Raw genomic sequence first — 19,034 nt, forward strand, 5'->3', positions numbered from 1 at the left:
TTAATATTTCATTTTCAATTTTTAATAATTCCATCCTAATTTAAAAGAATTAATACCATCATAAATATGTTAATTTGTTTAATATAAAATATATTGCATTAGTTATTAATATTAGATTTTTATAAGTAACCAATACGAAACTGGTGGGTTTCTTTAACCGGTTAAAGTATCAAACATTGTTCATGTCAAAACAATTTAAGATTAGAATGAGTTTTGGTCCAAGAGTTGGATTAAAAAGTAGTCATTCACAACTAAGTTTTCATATAGAAAATAACAAATAAATATTTTATGATTTATGAATTTAGTAACAACTTTTTATTTCCAAATTGCGTAATGTGTAATTATTTTATCGTATAATATATCTTTATATATGTGATACATTTTTTTTGTATTTCACATTATGTTATTATTTATAAAAATTACTTATTCTAACTCGTGTGCTACACTGTAAGTCACCTTGTAGTTATATATTTACAACTGATATTTTTGTAAAGGAAGCCCACAATGGGTCTCATTGATGTCATACGTTGTTTCATCAAAATGGTGAAAGATGGACAATATGACAACATATTTTATTCGGGTTTTTTTATTAAAAAAAAACAGTAACATATATATATATATATATATATATATAAATAAGAAGGTACATTTAAAGACCGATTTCCTAATCTTTTTTTCTTAGAAAAGTTTAGGTCTTGTCTGGTCGCGGATAGGTGTGTCGAGTCAAATTGGACTATCTCATTGGGCCTAGCAAACTGGACAGGTCCGATGGGTAAAACTATATTATTAGCGGCGTGTATTACAATTTTCTACCTAAAAGACTGGTCAGTGAGGGACGCCCAACGGTGACATACACACCATTTTTTTAAAATTACAATTTTGTCAAAAACAAGTGTGCAAGTTAAAAGATTCCAAAATATATTTTATAGCACAAAAGTTGACAGATTTCACATGCATAAAAGGTGGGTCGAATTAAAGAATGACAGTCCGTACAATTTGGGCCCAATCACCAATGTCGGAGATCACTGGGTCACCGCCCACTTCTGAATCAATACTACAAAACAGGGCCCATGTCCCTCATGTCCATAAATATACTCTTTATTTATGATCAATTGTTTGTGTGTAAAAAAGTACATAATAATAAATATTGGATGGGTGGTATTGTACTTTAAAAAATTATTTGAATAGCAATGTAGTGAGCGTGGTGCAAGCGAGTCGAGCTGTTAAAAAGCTTGAAATTAGTCAAACTTTTAAGATCGTTTAGTTATTGATTCCGAGCTTAAACCTTGTGTGTTTTTAAGTTTTACCCCCTTTTTGTACTTCTACGTATTAGTTTACATTGTGTGGTCGACCTCAGTCTGAACTTTCGCTCGTTTAAGGTATTGCACAAGCTTTAGCCGAGTTTAGGCTCGTTTAAGGTTTTTCTCAAAATATATACAAATAATTAGGAACATGACATGTATATTAATAAGTAAATAATAAACAAGTCGAGCCCGAGCCAAGCCCGGGCTTGGAAGACAACTCACAAGCCGGACTTGAGATTTAGAGAAAGAGCTCAAAACGAGCCGACCTCGTGCTCACTCAACTCCTTTACACCCCTAACTGTAAACTATATAGAAATGTATTTAACTTTATACGAGACTGGGTATGAAGAAATTACACCATTTCTTTATTTCCATTTTTATGTTCAACCTAATACATTTAAATTTTATATTTTCGAACGACAAGTCTAACCCTACTTATAAACTATTACACCTCATTTGACAACGATGAGACTTGAACACACAACTTTTGAAAATCCCGTTGCTTTTTTCAGGAATCGAGAGAACACCCTAAATAAATTTGATATGTTGTTTCTGAAATAGTAACTCACACTGTCTTTGCTATCAATATATTTCCGATGGGTAGTTAATCCCGATAAGTTACGAATAATTCATTCAATATTTATTTTTTAGACAAAGATAGCTTTTTTAGAACGGCAACTTTCTTTTGTTTAGTTCACCGCACTCCCCAAATTAAAAAGTCCTACTGTCCCACTCTGATTAGACAAAAACAGTTACATAACCGTTTTATATATTATATTTAAAACATAACCGTTTTATACCATGCATCCTTCTATATATAACCCATATATATATAACCCATAACTCTTCCTATTGTCCTCCTTTCTCAAACATCCTAAACCTCCATCACTTCTTCAATATCTTCTTTGTTTTCCTACAAATTCAATACTTTTATTATTATTATTATTATTATTATTATTATTAATTACCTTCAAATTTCTCGAGCCGGGGGTCTCACCGGAAGCAGTCTCTATATCCCTATGGGATAGAGGTAAGGCTGTCTACATCTTACCCTCCTCAGACCCTACCATAGCATTGTTATTGGTGGGATATACTGAGTACGATGATGATGAATTACCTTCAAATTTCAAACTCAACTACACATTTTTTTCATAAAACCAACAAAAATCCCCTGTTTTCCCCTGTTTCTGTGAATCATGTACGATTTACGACTCTCAATGTTCGAAATTAATGTCTCAAATTCTTAATGAACTGTTTGTTTCTGTGTGTATGATCAATTCCACTCATTGGAGAAGAACCCATTTAGTTCAATCTTTCTCTGTTGTCTTCCTTTACTGGTTTTATTCTATTTCATAATTATTAATTCCCCATTTTTCCAATATCTAAATTATCCAATAAATTATTTTATTTTAAACTAATTAATCAAATTAAAGCTTAATTCACCATATGGGTCTGTTAATTTCATCTCAAAATCTTCAATTTCAAATTTCTTGAAAAAAGTTTATTTTTTTTATTGCTCCTCTGTTTTTTTTATATATAAATTATCAAATATATAAGATTATAATTAGTTAATTAATCAATTGAAAGCTTAATTCACATCTGGGTCCTGTTAATTTCATCTTAAAATCTTCAATTTCAATTTTACTGAAAAAAAAATTTGGTCTTTTTTTATAATCCTCTGTTTTCTGATATATAAATTATCCAATATATAATATTATAATTAGTTAATTAATTAATCAAATTAAAGCTTAATTAACCATCTGGGTCTGCTAGTTTTTATCTCAAAATCTTAAATTTCAATTTTCTTGAAAAAAATTGATTTTTTAAATTTTTGGTGTTTTAAACTTTTAATTTTGAATGGATTATTCAAGTGGTGCAACGGCGTCGTCGGGTGGTTCGGATCTTCAAGAAGAGATTAACTAGAGGAAAAGAAGAATGTTATCAAATAGAGAATCGGCAAGGAGGTCAAGAATGAGGAAGCAAAAGCATTTGCTCGATCTCATGACTCAGCTAAGTCAACTCAGGAGTGAGAATGACCGAGTCATGAATAGTATTAGTGTGACCACTCAACATTATTTAAGTTTGAAAGCCGAGAACTCGGTTTTGAGGGCTCAAGTGACCGAGCTGAGCCACCAGCTTCGGTCTCTAGAGGAGATCATCGCGTTTATGGAACAGCCGGTTGAAGTTGGAGGTTATTTTTCTGGTGGTGGCGCGGATGTGAGTGACTTACTAAGTTATGTTTATGGTTGGCAACATGTATTGCCTTCTAATGATATGGTTATGTACTGAATTGAATAAAGTTTAAATTAATGAGTGAAATTGGTAATATTTCTAACGTTGGAGGACTAGTATGGTAATATTATATAAAAATTTAAAAATAATTTTATTTGGTGTTCTATTTGTATTTTGGTTTTGGTTTGAATTATGTTGCATGATTCTATAATAGGATGATTATGAAATGTTGATGGTGATTTGACTTATTTTAATGTGTTTTTCTAGTTTGTGATGTTCATAAAATAATATTATAATAAAGTTTTATATAATGTGCAAAGCTTAAAATAGTGTGCACGCCTTTGAAACTAGTTGGTGGTATGTCATAACCAAATAATAATGTCATATGTTTATAATATCTTTTAGTTGATTGTTATCAACAATCTTAAATGAAAAAGATAATGCCAATGTTATTAAGTGTTTGTTAATACCATGTCAGATTATTATCCTTGTCTTTTTGTTCGTTGTTATAAAAGAATGGGCAAGAACGCATTATACAACTACTCTGACTAAATACTTTTAAATCGTCGTTATTTAAGCCCCTTGGCTATGACGTCGACAAGTTGACCGGCTTAGACTAGTGGTTAAACCAAAATTTCATTTTTGGTCACCAGTTCAACACAAGATGAGTTAAAAACGTTTTCAGTTAGGTCATGCATCAAAAACCAATTTGAAGTTGACCTTTTGATTTTAGATTTTCATTAATGACTTATTCGATTAGGGAATGGGTGATCTAGTTAATTTAAATAACGCGTGTTCCAGTTGTGTGACAATCCTAGAATCAAACTCGTAAATTTTTAACATATAAAAATTAACAAAATGTTGATTTATAAATAAGAATAAGAAGACAAATAATATAAAATTTATCAATAAAATTAAAATAATATAAATAATAATTTTTGTTAATTCTATTTGATTATTTATACAAATATAACTATAACTTTACTATAAAACTCTAGAGCCACCTACTTATTTTTAAAACATCAATTACATGTTTACAACCAAATTACCTTTTTAGCCTTTTAGGACTAAACTATAATAATAATAATTGCCGTATTTAACTATTTAAGGTAAGTAGTAGCACGTGCAGAAACATAACAAGCCAGGGAATCTTTAAAGAATTATAAGATTCTCCTTTTTTTTCTTTAAAGAAAATATATAAAATGAAAACAATATTCGTTAAAAGTGTATAAATAATTATCAAGGGTTTGTTTAAACAAAATGTATGGCATATTAATATTACAGTATTACACTCACATATAGACTCGTATAAATGTATTGGCGATCTAACTAAAATGTTTACACGATAATAATTAATGGATTGCGCCGTGAATTAACACCATTCCGACTCAAAACAAAATGGTATGAAACTGTGTGGATATGACATGTAACTGGTATGATTCGACGTGAATTTAAACGAGTTATTGTTTTGAATAAACGGGTCCGGGTCATAAACATGTCAACACGTCAATGCCACAATTGTGTCTAAATCTTCTTCAACCCACTTAATTCGTTTATGACGTACATAACATGTCTAACTTATTGAGTTAGATGGGTTTATAGATCGACATAACATATTTGTAACTCGCACATAGTTTTATAGTGTCATAACAAATTATATATTTTTTTTATTAAATATAGGTTTCAAAATTTGATAACTTTTAATTTAGCGTGTTATGGTTGCGCGACACTTTATGAAATTTCATCCGCTAAACCACAACGCCACAGTCATCTTTGGGTGTGAACCCCTTAACGCCCTCCCACAAATCGGTTGTGTGAGGTAAACTTCTCTCATCAATCATATGCTAACACACACAATCATTTATTTTTATTTTTGTATTTAAATATTAGTGACATCACAACGTGATAGTTTAATGATAGATTAGTTAAAGTTTATTATCTACGTGACTGGGTTTTATGCATCTTTTAATTAACCTATAACACATAATTGGTTATATCTTATTATTATTTTTAATTGTGTTTAGTTGATTGTTTCAATAATTTGTGTGAATTTGATTTAATAAAATGAAGAATTATGATTGGTTATTAAAATTTGAAAGCAAGGACAATTCACAATTGTGCATGTCTAATGGATCCTTTGTAGTTTGTACTTTGTACATCCAGAGTAGTGAGTCCTTAGTATCTAAATTCAATTAATTCTTTTTAACTTATTTATTGGACACATATTATATATGTTGCATTATATATCTTTTTAATAAGTATTGTAAAAAAACAAATTTTTGCTAAATGAACATAATTATTAGGCATCTAACCTCATCAGAACCTGCTAATATCATTATAATAAATTAAATGAGATAGAAAGGTACTTGTGTCACACAAATGACATCTAAATGCAGAATGTCATATGAAGCCTGCTCAAACATGAGACCTCTGCTAGAATGTACTTACCATTACGCCACCCTTTTATTAATGAAACTAGTAAAGTTTTATTAGCATGTTTGAGATTGTTCATTAATATTTATTCAATTACTTACTCTTGAAATAAATTATAGAGTTTAAGTGTCTACGTAACTTTAGTACTTTTTTTGAATTTTTTGCAACTGGATACCCAATGTTTAAAAAACCGGCCATTTTAGTACTTTTTCGTTAACCCGTTTAATTTGTCCGTTAAGTCAAGGGCATAATAGTAACTTTGTTTTTTTTTAATTTTCGTTTTTCTTTTAACTCCTGATAATAAAATCCCTTTTATTAACCCTAATAATCAATTCCTTTACAATCGTTTTCCTCATATCCAAATCCCTGATAATCAATCGTTTTCGTCCAATCCTAAGCCCTGATAATCAATCGTTTTCGTCATCGATCCTAAGCCCTGCAACAAACAGCCCTAGTTATCAACTCGTCATCTGCAATTGAGGAATCCGATGGCTGAATTGTGGGTTGTTCGGCAAGAACAAGCTGAGTTCCAAGTAGATGTTGAATACGGTTAGTTATTTCTTTTAATCCAATAATCCTTTAATATTGTTTAACTTATTTCTCAATTAATCTAACATGTTTTTTACCTTGAAATTTCAGCTAACAACCCTTACAATTTTACATTAGAAGTGCACCATGGTGGGAAGTTTAACAATGGTCCAGGTGGGAGAACATACGTTTTTGGTCATGTTGACTATATTGATAAGGTTCATTCTGAATATTTCTCAGTTATTATTCTCAAGAACATGTTAGAACAACTTGGTTATTTAGATGAAGATGTGGTAGCATACCATTACAAGCTCCCTGGAGAAGAGTTGGATGGTTTAAGACTTTTAGGTAGTGATAAGGATGTTATTGAATTGATAGAGAAGATTCAAAATACTAGGGTTATAGAGGTATATGTTGAACACTTTAAAACACATCCTAGGAAATATTTGAACATTAAAGGGGGGAATGATGAAGTTAGAGAGGGGATTGATGAAGATTTGAATATTGGATTGGAGGATTATCAGTTTAGCAATGATGAGGGTGTTATTGACAATAATGTAGAGGAATCTGATGTGAGTGAAAAGGGGTCTGATGAAGGTGATGAGGAGGATGATTTTGGGAGTGATAAGGGGTCTGATGAAGGTGATGAGGAGGATGATTTTGGGAGTGATAAGGGGTCTGATGAAACTGATGGTGGTAGTGATAAGGGGTCTAATGATAGTGAGGAGGATGATTCTGATTACATAGTAGATGAAGATTATTTAGATGATGCTATTACTGTGGATATGAATTATTACAGAGCTGCTGTGGAGTTTAACTTAAGTGATGAAGGTGAACAGGATGATGAGGATGAAGTTTTAGAAGAGATTGACTTAGATGAGTTTGATAGTATTAGTGGTGATGAGACTCCTTTGCAACAAGCTCTTAGGATCAATAGGAAAAAAAAATGGGTGCAGAAGATGTTGGTAGCCCTTTTTATGTTGGCCAAACTTTTGTAGATAAGGATTCTATAAAGTGGTTGGTTAAACAACATGCAATTGATTCAAGAAGGCAATTGCATGTTATGCTAAATGATAAACGTAGATATCGGGTGAATTGTTTAGGTGTGGACCCAAGACTTGTTAGGTGTGAAAGTAAATAGGTTGGGACAAAAAATGTTGGGTCATCCAAGGGGAAATCTAGAGCATGTTCAAGTGGGACCAAAGAAGTAGGTGCATCAAAGGGTAGTTTAGTAAAAGCAACACCTAAAAAGAAGGACCAAAAACCCTCTTGCCCTTGGACTTTACACATATCCAATGTTAGACAAGATGGGACTTGGACTGTGAAAACATATTTTAAAGACACACTTGTTTGCAAACAAGAGATATTAACTTGTGTACCATCAATTGGTTGGCTAGGGAAATTGAGCCCATAGTTAAAAGTGATCCAACCAAGAAGCCTAGAAATATTTTAGAAGATCTGCAAAAGAAATTTCAAATACAAGTTACTCCATATCAGGTTAGTAGGGCTAAGGCCATGGCTGAAAAAAAGGTTCTTGGAGATTATGAAGCTCAGTATGGCAGTCTAAGGGATTATATTGAAGAACTTGTTAGATCTAATCCAGGTACAACAGTCAGATTAGATGTTGAACCTTGTTGCAACCCTAGCAGTCCATCAAGGCAGTTTAGAAGAATATATATATGTTTTGGTGCACTAAAGGAGGGTTTTAAGCTAGGTGGGAGAGATCTACTTGGCTTTGATGGGTGTTTTATGAAAGGGCCATTTCCACACCACAAGAATTTGAAAGGAGTATGAAAGAAATCCAAGACAAAGATACTTCACTCTATGATTGGTTGAAAGAGATTCCACCAAAGCATTGGTCCAGAACTTATTTTAGTGGTATGTCTTTTCATTATCTAAATATATGTAGTTCATTGAATTTAATTTATATAAGGTTTGTGATTGTGTATTGAGTATTTCCTTCAATTTATTGCAGTTAGGCCAAGGTGTGATGTTTTATTGAACAATCTTTGTGAGGTCTTTAATAGGCAGTTGATTTTGGGAAGAGACAAACCTGTTATTACTTGTATTGAGTTTATTAGGGAGTATCTAATGAAAAGGATGGTTGTGGTGCATAAGACCATTGCTAGGACTCAAGGGCCATTAACACCAGTTGCAAAAAAGTTGTTTGACAAAATCATGGCTGAAGCAAACAACTACACTGTTATATGGAATGGAGGTACAAAATATCAGGTTACAGGTCCAACCAATGAGAAGAGAGCTGTGGATATGGAACAAAGAACTTGCTCATGTAGAAGATAGGAACTGACTGTGTAACATCACGTAAATTTCGGGCCAAAAATGTCAAGTTTCCAAAGTCAATGGACCAATTCTGCCAATTTCCAAACTCCAGGGACTAAAATGTAAATTATGTTTTCTGAACCCATCGCGCTACGCGACAGGGTCAAGAAAGACACCCATCGCGTACCGCGATGGGGTGTCTGCCACGTGTTGACACGTGACAGGTCTAGGGGTCTGACTCGCCAGGCCTACGTCGCGGTACGCGACGGGCCAGCCCAGAGACCCATCGCGTACCGTGATGGGGTCCAAGATCAGCCCTATAAATAGGGGTTACGGGTTCATGCCATTCTCACCTCAAAAATCACACACATACTCTCTCTCTAGACTCTCACACTACCTCGTAAAGCGTGCCCTTGATCCGTCTCGATAAACGTGCCCCGAACCTCGTTTTTCGTGCCCGTTACCTCGATATACGTGCCACTACCCGACATCCCGAACAAGAAGGAGGTACTGCCCGACGACCCGGTGATTTTCTCGAAGTACGTGCCAAAGGTGTTGACGTCTCGAAAAGCGTGCCAAGTGTAAGAAGGTGTTGATCAAGTAGAAGTTGATAAGCAAGCGACGTCGAAGTGCTGCCCAAGTGTCTAGGGTATTGCCAAGCCAAGCAAGGTAGGCATAATGCCCGACCAAAATAATAATAAAATATTGAAAGGGCTTAATACCCTAAGTCAATATTATTCTCAATTAAAGAAAGAAATATATAACAAAGAAAAGAAAGAAAAGAAAGATAAACTATATATATGAATATATATATATATAAAGATAAGATTATTCTTTGTTATAGAAATATATTATTTAAGTATTATGAATATACTTAAATAATAAAAGAAATACGTTTCTTGAAGAAGAAGAAACGTCGGGTTTTCAATATAAACTAAAGGTTTATAAATTACTATTAAAACTAAAGGTTTTAAAGTAAATAAAAATGAACTAAAGGTTCATCTAGATGATAAGACTAAAGGTCTTAAGCCGGATCGTGTATCCGACTAATGAATGTTATACTCGTACTATAGGAGCGAGATAGCAAAGGAAGAACTAACGGACGGTGTTGGAAGCCGATCCCATTGAAAGGTGAATACGCCCCACTTTTACAAACTTGTTTTCAACGAGTCAATTTGATTATATGTAAAACTTTACATGAGGCTATGTGTCTTTAAAAACATTGTAAATAAGAGTATAAGCCAACCCTCAAGATATGGTATATGTTTGTCTGGATCCTTACATATGTGGAACGCGGTGGGCACATCGCACCACGCTTGGTTACGACCTCCAGCCACGATGGGCCGGACCTAAGTTACGTCTGAGAGGGGAATGGCCATGTGTATATTTATGGTACCTAAGTTATGTCATAAACGCTGCGGTGTTTCGCTGAGGTGACCTAGTGCAGAGACTCGAGTTTATGATGATTGTTTAACTTGATTATTCCTAAGCCAAGATGGGCCGAGGCTTATGTAGTCTCGAGGGGTAATTAAGTAAAGTAAATGTTTTTGCGTCAGCATATTCACCAGCATACGTTGCTGACGTATTTTATTTAACATTTTGTAGGTAATCAGGATTAGAGCTTGAAAGGACGAAGAAGCTCAAGTATCCGATGGCTCGGATAACTTTTATGTAAATATTAAAACGTGGTGGTTTGTAAAACGTATAAACAAGTAAAACCAAACGAGACTTGTGTCTCGTCTTTTGTATTGTAAATATTTATAATATCGATCCTTTATTTTTATAAAGTCTTCCGCTTAAACCCGCAACTCTGATTTATTTACGAACACGATACCAACTGTGGGTCACACTCCTAGGCCTAGATTGGGGGTGTGACAGACTGGCATGCCATGTAGGCATGCAGTAGCTTGTATTTATGATATGACCATGAATGGGATAGGTGATGGCATACCAGAGAAGTGGGTGGATGAAACATATTATTTAGAGACATGGAAAAAGGTCTATTCAAAAACCTTAGACCCAATCAATAGTATGGACTTATGGCCAATGTCTAAGTGCCCAACTATCTTAACATCCCCAAAATATCACAAGCAAATAGGTAGACCAAAGAAAAATAGAAAGAAGTCTGCTGAGGTGTTGAGCCAGAAACTTTCAAAAGGTGGTAAATTAACAAGGGAAGGTGGTTCTGTAAAATGTGATAATTGCAAGCAAATTGGACATAACAAGAGATCTTGTGGCAAGAGCAAAGGTGAGGCTGCTAAGTCAAAGGGAAATGGTAAAAAAGATGAGGCTGGTAAGTCAAAGGGAAAAGGGAAGGCTGCTAAGTCAAAGGGAAAAAGATGTGGGGATGCTAGAACACAAGCTGACAAGGCACCAAAGCGGGCTAGAACAGAAGATGTAGTCTAATTGGTTAGTGGTTGGAAGTTTTAAACTTTATTTTACCTATGTTATTTTGTTTAATGTTAAGTGTTTGAATGTTTAGTACCAAACTATGCTTGTAATGGTGTATTTAAAACTTTGTTTTGGATGTTTATTATGTTTAAAACTTTGCTTGTATTATGTTCTGTTAAGTTGTTTATTATGTTGCATAAATCATGTTTTGGTTTTGGCAAGTTTGTTTTGGTATTATGTTTATTACAATTTTGGTAAGTTTGTTTTGATTTGTTTTGGTTGCTTATAAATGTTGCATAACACAGTTTGGTTGTTGCTACTGCACTTTGGTTAGTTTTAAATGTTTAGGTTTGTTTTGGTTGGTTAGTTGCAACTGTACTTTGGTTAGTATTAAATGTTTAGGTTTGTTTTGGTTGGTTGCTATTGCACTTTGGTTGCTAGATTAATTGGTTGTTCTTTAACATAAACATTTGGTTGCAATGAACACAGTTTGGTTGTTGTAAGTGTTACACCATATTACACCAAACAAATCTTTAACATAGATTTTACCATATTACCAAACACACCCTTTACACAGAATACAAACAACAAAACTACATAATAATCAAACCTGCATTAGATTGTCAATTAAATACATTATAGAAAATGAAAAATAGCCATGAGATGCATAACATTTGTTTGAGCCTTTTGTTCTCCATCTCCAGTGTTCTTCTAATTTCTTCAAGGGTTGAGTTCGTCTTAGCCATGACTCTTGCCTTTTCTTTGTATTCGTTAATTGACTTCAAAAGGCCCGGTATAATAGCACTCGCTCTTTGACACATAGGAGGATCAAGCCATAGAACAAACCCACAGTTTCGTCCCTTCCAATTTCACAATAATTTGGTTAGCAACAACACCAAGTACATGAACAATAAGTAGGTTAGAAACATACCGGTCTTGCACAACAATAAAATCGTCTCCCGAGGTTATACGATGTCCAGGAGGTTCGAATAATTGTTGGTGAGCCGCATGAGCAAACCACCATGGTAGGGAGGCGGATGAAAGGTGTAAAGAAAGGAGGGAGGAGGCTGATAGTGAAAATATGGAGTTAGGGTTTGGGTGATAATAAAGGGGGAATGGAAGGAGTTAAAATAAAAACGAAAATTAAAAAAAAAACCAAAGTTACTATTATGCCCCTTGACTTAACGGACAAATTAAACGGATTAACGAAAAAGTACTAAAATGGCCGGTTTTTTAAACATTGGGTATCCAGTTGCAAAAAATTCAAAAAAAGTACTAAAGTTGCGTAGTTGTTCAAACCACATGTACTAAAATGACACTTAACTCTAAATTATACTTTCTGTCTCATTTTAAGTGTCATGGTTTGAAAAACACAAAGTTCAAGTAAGATTGAATCATTACTTCTTTTGCTTACCAAATAACAATAATGCCTTTGAAATTTGGGTCCATCAATATTTGTTTATTAATGTTAGTTGTGTGTGTTTAAGGTTAAATTTGAAAATTGACTAATAAATTTCGAAAGTAAACATTTGTAATGAGACAAATAAAAAAAGAAATATTGACATTTTTAATGGGCCGTATAGAGTATTAAATACATGTTACGTTTAAAATCAGCAAAGACACAATTTTGAACTTTAATAATCACAAACATTGTAATATATATGTTTTGATTACATATCCACCCAATTTTACAATTTTACAAACTATATATCATTAAAAACATAATCTTTATGATTGTAAGAGCATTTTTGGAATTGAATTTGGAAATGCTTATTGCTTATTGGTGTTTTCAAAAAGCTAAAAAAGTTTAAATGTGTTTGACAATCATAAAAAACTTTTTTATTATTTTAGCTTTTCGAAAGAGTTAAAAATAAGTTTTCTAAAAACCCCAAATCCTGGCTTTTCAAAATAGCTTTTTAAAAAAGTACATAAACTAATAAGCATTTTTCAAACTCAATGCCAAATATGCCCTAAGACAAATCTACCGTACTCAATCTTGCTTTGACATGATAAAACATTGAAAGATATGTCACAATATATATTATAATTTAAAGGTACCTTGCTACCTTAAATTAAAGGTCATGGTCAATCAACATATGTTTGAGAAGAAATGGAAACTCTTCTATATGGACATTTTGCTAGTAAAATGTTCGTTCGTTTTTCAGTCGATTGTAAACGAGCTGTTCGGTTCGGTTTTTAAATGAGCTAAGCAACAAGCAAAGGTCTGTTTGGTTCGGTTGGGCTCGAATAATAATTTATTTTATATATATAATTATATATGAACAAATATATAAATATATAGATAACACACATAAAATAAGTATACAATATTTTTAAACCCTTTTAATTTTTTCCTATTCCATCTAGTTTTCAGGACCTGACCTCACGGTTCCTACCCCGAACCGGACCCAACCTACGGTCTAGATTTTGGGTTTCTCCCCGGCACCGACCTGCCGTAACCGGTTCCACAAATACACGGCCATACCCGAATCAGTTCCTTACCCGACCTGATTCTTGACTTTTGTTGACAATACCTATAACCGGCTTCTACCGGGTTACAGTTACGAAAAATCCCCTGTTTGCGCACCTCTAGTAAAAACTAAAAAGCATGAACCGACCCAATTCAATCTTATGACACCTTAAGCCCAATTTCTATAACCCAAACCCATATAATCCAAATCGGCCCATATACACACTCCCAAATCTACCTTATTCCCAATTCTACCCTCAACTTAAACCGCCATCACCAAATCTCACCAAGGGCATTCTCGGAACCCCTATAAATACCCACAAACACATACAAACATCATCAACACACTGAAGTGATCTCATGTGTAATCACAACCAAAACATACTCGAATTCATAATTCATTCAGTAGGTTCGTTCGAGAATCAAAGTAATGATGAGAAAAGAAGATCAAACACACACATTTATCATATTCGGTCCTCCTTTAACATTCATTCGCTTCAATGTATTATGAGACCTTTTACTTTGTTGGGCCATCTTTGATGGGCTAATTTGGGCCCGGGTCCAGTACATAATATTACTCCCCTCTTTCAAACTCACATTGTTCTCGAGGTGTAAAGTTGTAAAGAAAGAAAATGAGATGATAATGTAGAAATATATTATTGAAAAAAGTGACTTTATTCTTGAATATGTTAATACATGAAATAATGTGTTATCTTTTTGTGCATATTTTTTATATGGACCCAAAACATTTTTTTTTTCATTTTTTGTTGGCTAAATTTGTTTTTTCAGATTTTTTCTTCCTGATGAATCAATATAAGTTATGTTACCATACATTGTCTCTTCAAATAGTTAAATACTAATTTATAGATATTAAAAAATATATTATTTTAAGGGTGATATTTTTACATATTTTAATATTGTAAGGGTGATATTAAAAATCAATATAGGTTATGTTACATATTATATATATTTTGTATTTTTAACTTTACAAAAAAGATAATTACGTGGTTTTGATTAATTATTTCCTCAACGTTAAGATATAAATTTTATTAAAAATAGAGTGATACTTGAAATAAACACTTTTAAGTACTATACTATACCGGTACCTTGATGAACCAAATTGATAGCGACCAAACAACATAGGTATCAATGCCACTATTACCAGGACATACATTGGTATTGATTTTCATATTTTTCAATCGATGTGAAACACGTGCCGATCTCCTTTACAACATAGATATTGGTGTTGGTATATCATGACCGGTATTGGGTATTCACTTTTACGGTTTCCGATCGGTTTAAAACTCTGCCACAATGCATAGGTACATTTACTAGTTACTAGTTATCGAGGTGTCATATGAGAACAAACCTTACCTCCATTTCAATTTACTGGTCTTTTTTATAATCAACTTTCGACCGTTTACTTTTATCATTGATTTTGACTTGTTGTTCTCTTCTGTAGTTCTGTTGACCAATTTCCAACTTTTAATTATACAACTCTAATGCCAACTTACAAGTATCTCTTCCAATCAGCATTCTTTTGACCATAATCCATGTTTGCTAACTTTTATTGTACTACCTCTATTAATCAAAATATGAAGTTAAGTTGTTAACAAGTATCCATTTTCGTCCAGCGGTTAGGATATCTGGCTTTCACCTAGGAGACCTGTTTTCGATTCCCGGCAATGGAACCTTTTTTAATTTTTATTTAGCCCAACAATAGTTAAAGGTCTGAACTGAAACATTTTTAAGTTAGACCCGGGTTTGGCGAAAAAGGTTGAGTTTCCCAGCAAACAAGTCAACTGGAGACTAACGACGTTAGGCTTCAATTAGTCGAGGCTCGTTGGGAACAAATAATTTAAAAGATGAGACCCTCAGCAGTCAGTTCATTAGTTGAAACTGTTATTTGTCAATACTCAATAGTCTTAAATTATTTAAAACCAATTTTCCATTTAAAAAGAACTTATGAATAATAGTCCATACTCACATACCACATACTAATGATATCCAACATAATGTCCTAAAGTGTCATAAAATAAGTTAAATACCACAAAACAATATCACAGAGTCGGATAAATTTACATTACATGTAATCCTGTGCTAATCCTACTCTTCGTTAACGAGTCGGATAAACTTACACCCACATGAGTATGAAAATACAAAAATTGGTAAACATTGTTTGAATAAAACTTAGATAACTTATACCAAAGTATTAATATTATAACTGAATAAGATAGGTCATATACAACACTAAATTTGTTATATATCAATACATGTAGAATTTTTAAACAGAAAGAGTAGCTGCATATTATTTATCTAACACTAAAACGTCGTTCATAACAGTAGCGGATCAAGAAGTTTTAGCTATTTAAACTTGAACTTAAAATAAGTTAAGATCACCTTAAATACCAACTACAGAACATATAATATTGAACTGATTAATACAAAAACAGTATATTTATAAAATGTCACTGGATTTCATAATTTATAAATGCAGATCAAATCCTACATTAAAATATGTTTCTTTAACTAAAAGAAAGAATTAAGTTCATCATGGCGGTTCAGTTTGTCCCACATCGGAACAAAGATAAAACTTATAGCTGCTTGAAATAGCCAAACTGGGAGCTAAAACCTGTCCCTTCGGGGACATCCGATAAAATTGGAACGATACAGAGAAGATTAGCATGGCCCCTGCGCAAGGATGACACACACAAATCGAGAAATGGTCCAAATTTTTTTCAATTTCGTTTCCTCATCTTCTCACAAACCATATTTCGATTTTCGATCTTCTCGAGTCTGCTGTTTTTAGTTTATTATCTTCTCGTTCTTTTACGCTGTAACCCCGACAGTTTACAAAGGTTATATTAATGAATGTGTTAAATGTTAGCCACAATAATCTTGAATCATCATGTTCGGTGAACAAAAAGCACTAACATTAGGGGTGCGGGTTTTCGGCTAAAACCAAACCGAAAACCAAAACTTCGGTTTTTGGAGGTTTTGAAACCGTTCGGTTTAGGTTTTTCGGTTTTCGTTTTGGTTTCGCTTCAGTTTCAGTTTTACCATTTGAGCTTGAAAATTTTAGGCTGAAAAAAAATTGGAAAAAAAAATAATAGACTATTATACATTTGACCAAAAATATTTGAGTTACATATTTATTAAATTCTTATAAATTACATAATATAAAATATGAAAGAAAATTTTATTCATTATTTGAATAGTATATTGTATGTGCTTTTAAGATGTCTGTTGTATGTGGCAATTATATATATTTATATACTTTACAGATAAATAAATACAGTAATTATCTTGCATTTTGTATATCATTTAGATCATGTTTACTTACTACCTAGTTGAGCTCAAGCTCAGCTCCACTCAACTCGTTTACTCCCCCTAAATTCACGAACCCATTAGACACATTTTGTTGTAATTGGAAGAGAACTCCTAATGTAGGGGTAGTAATTTCAATACGAATGACGTCAGAACTCAGAAGTCTCCACTTGGAAAACAAAAAAAGGTCGTGAACTCTTAATAGACGCGTCCTTAGCATAAGGAACATGATATTACAAAAACTACACGAAACACTAGTCACAATAAATGTGTACGTGCATCGAGACTTCTTTAGACCCGAATCAATCCACTATTGTCACATTATAAAAACAACTAAAAGACATTCACCTGTTTATGAGTTTATCGACTAACATCAAAGCAGCCCCTTCGTTACCTGGGTTCGGTCATTGCTCATTAAATCCACATTACAAAAATACAAGAGACCATATAGTTATATAAAGCTAATCATTACATAAAATCTATATAAATCCTACAACTAAATGATTTAGTAACTGTCATTATTCACTGATAACATCTTCATCTTTACTAATAAAGCAATTAAACTAAAAAAATTGAGACTTTAGATATTTGAACAATATAAATTATGTATTATGACTATGAGTTGATATCTTAACTTTTATTGTCGTCCAGCGGTTAGGATATCTGGTTTTCACCCAGGAGACCCGGGTTTGATTCCCGGCAATGGAATCTTTTTGCTCATTGACAGTTTTTTTTAATGTTTTTGAAGATTTTCATTTTACTCCTTTTTCAAGGTCTGAAATTAGCCAAAATATCCTATGTATCTATTATCTAGTGGTGTAAACAAGCGGAGTCGAGAGCTCGGCTCGTTTTGATTTCGAGAGCCTGTCTCACTTCAAGCTTTCTTTCTAAAGCTCAAGATCGGCTTGTAAGTCGTTTTTTCAAGCTCATGTTATATTAATTAATTAATTTTATATACACATATTTAGAAACGAGCTCCTTTTCCAAAGCTTGAGATCGGCTTGTAAGCCGTTTTTTCAAGCTCGTTTATTATTTATCAATTAATTTATATACATTTTTAATTATTGTTATATGTTGAGAATGATACGATCCTAAATATTAATTAAGTTTATCTATTATTTAGTAGGTTTTCTTATTATTTATATTTTCCTATTTTTATGTATTAGTATTCATATATATTGTAATCTTTGTTTAAGAGAAATAATAAGAAAAATAATCAGAAAAGTGACTTTGGTTTCTTTTCTTTGTGTTCTTGGAGCATAACCCACTCTATGGATTTATCCGAAGATTGAGTATCTCAAATCGGTCTCTATCAGAGAAAAACCTTAAACGAGCCTTAGCTCAGCCCGAGCTCGTGTGTGGTATCTTAAGCGAGCCAAAGTTTGACTCTAGCTCGACTTTGCATTATGAAATTAATACATAAAAGTCCAAAAAAATAAAACTTAAAAAGACACAAGGTTCATTAATGCTCAATGAGCGTAAACAATCATCATATAAGAGGCCCGAACTCGATAACTAAACAAGCTTATTTGATGCTTGGGCTCGGTAAGGCTTGACTCGTTCCGAACTTAATATCGATCTCGAGTAGCACGCAAACGGCTCGGCTCAGTTGCACCCTTGTATATATCTTGTATCAGCTCGGCTCGGCTCAGTTACACCCCTGTATGTATATTTCTGTAAAGTTTTCATGCATTTGGCTCCCATTCTTTAAAACATCATCCTAAAAAAAAAAAAAAAAAAAAACTATAAACACAAAGAAATCCATCAACCTTAACTTCTGTTTTATTTTTCATGCACTATATATACATGTACACAACGTTCGATCATACTGGCTTGAAGTTGAAATAATTGGTTCTGAATATGCATATTTAAATATTAAGTGAGTTTTATACCAACTTCTATAAAGTTAATAATCAAATGGTGGATAATTAAAGTATCATACTAAATTACTAACCATTCTTTAAACCAATTTTAAAAGATTTACACACCTTTGTCATACAATCTCTCTTACATCCTTCAAAAAGATTTTGTCACTACATCTATCATTGTCAACCTGATTTTATAAGTAT

The 19,034-nt window shown here is 32.9% G+C and overlaps 1 protein-coding gene, 1 non-coding gene and 1 pseudogene across 2 annotated transcripts; all 3 read left to right on the top strand.

The window, feature by feature from the left end:
• Nucleotides 1-3,275: 3,275 nt before the first annotated feature.
• LOC143540902 (bZIP transcription factor 44 pseudogene) lies at nt 3,276-3,593 on the top strand (annotated as a pseudogene).
• A 2,512-nt stretch (nt 3,594-6,105) lies between these two features.
• Nucleotides 6,106-8,258, top strand: LOC143540922 (uncharacterized). The gene is made up of 2 exons (XM_077033878.1): nt 6,106-7,094; nt 7,140-8,258. Exons 1-2 carry the CDS (start codon nt 6,755-6,757, stop codon nt 7,493-7,495), a joined length of 696 nt encoding a protein of 231 aa, XP_076889993.1. The 5' UTR covers nt 6,106-6,754; the 3' UTR covers nt 7,496-8,258.
• An 8,014-nt stretch (nt 8,259-16,272) lies between these two features.
• Nucleotides 16,273-16,375, top strand: LOC143540923 (U6 spliceosomal RNA). Its single transcript, XR_013136666.1, has one exon. It is a non-coding gene; the product is annotated as a U6 spliceosomal RNA (small nuclear RNA).
• Nucleotides 16,376-19,034: the final 2,659 nt, after the last annotated feature.

Source organism: Bidens hawaiensis, unplaced genomic scaffold (assembly GCF_021521415.1).
Source record: "Bidens hawaiensis isolate Kalapana, Puna unplaced genomic scaffold, B.hawaiensis_p1.1 tig00012385_1, whole genome shotgun sequence".
Lineage (NCBI taxonomy): Eukaryota > Viridiplantae > Streptophyta > Magnoliopsida > Asterales > Asteraceae > Bidens > Bidens hawaiensis.

Excerpts from the sequence above, each read along its gene's own strand:
- LOC143540922 (XM_077033878.1), top strand. The coding sequence starts at position 6,755 with ATGTTAGAACAACTTGGTTATTTAGATGAAGATGTGGTAGCATACCAT. Across the intron at positions 7,095-7,139 it reads TGAAAAGGGGTCTGATGAAG|GTGATGAGGAGGATGATTTT; the intron begins GTGATGAGGAGG and ends GGTCTGATGAAG.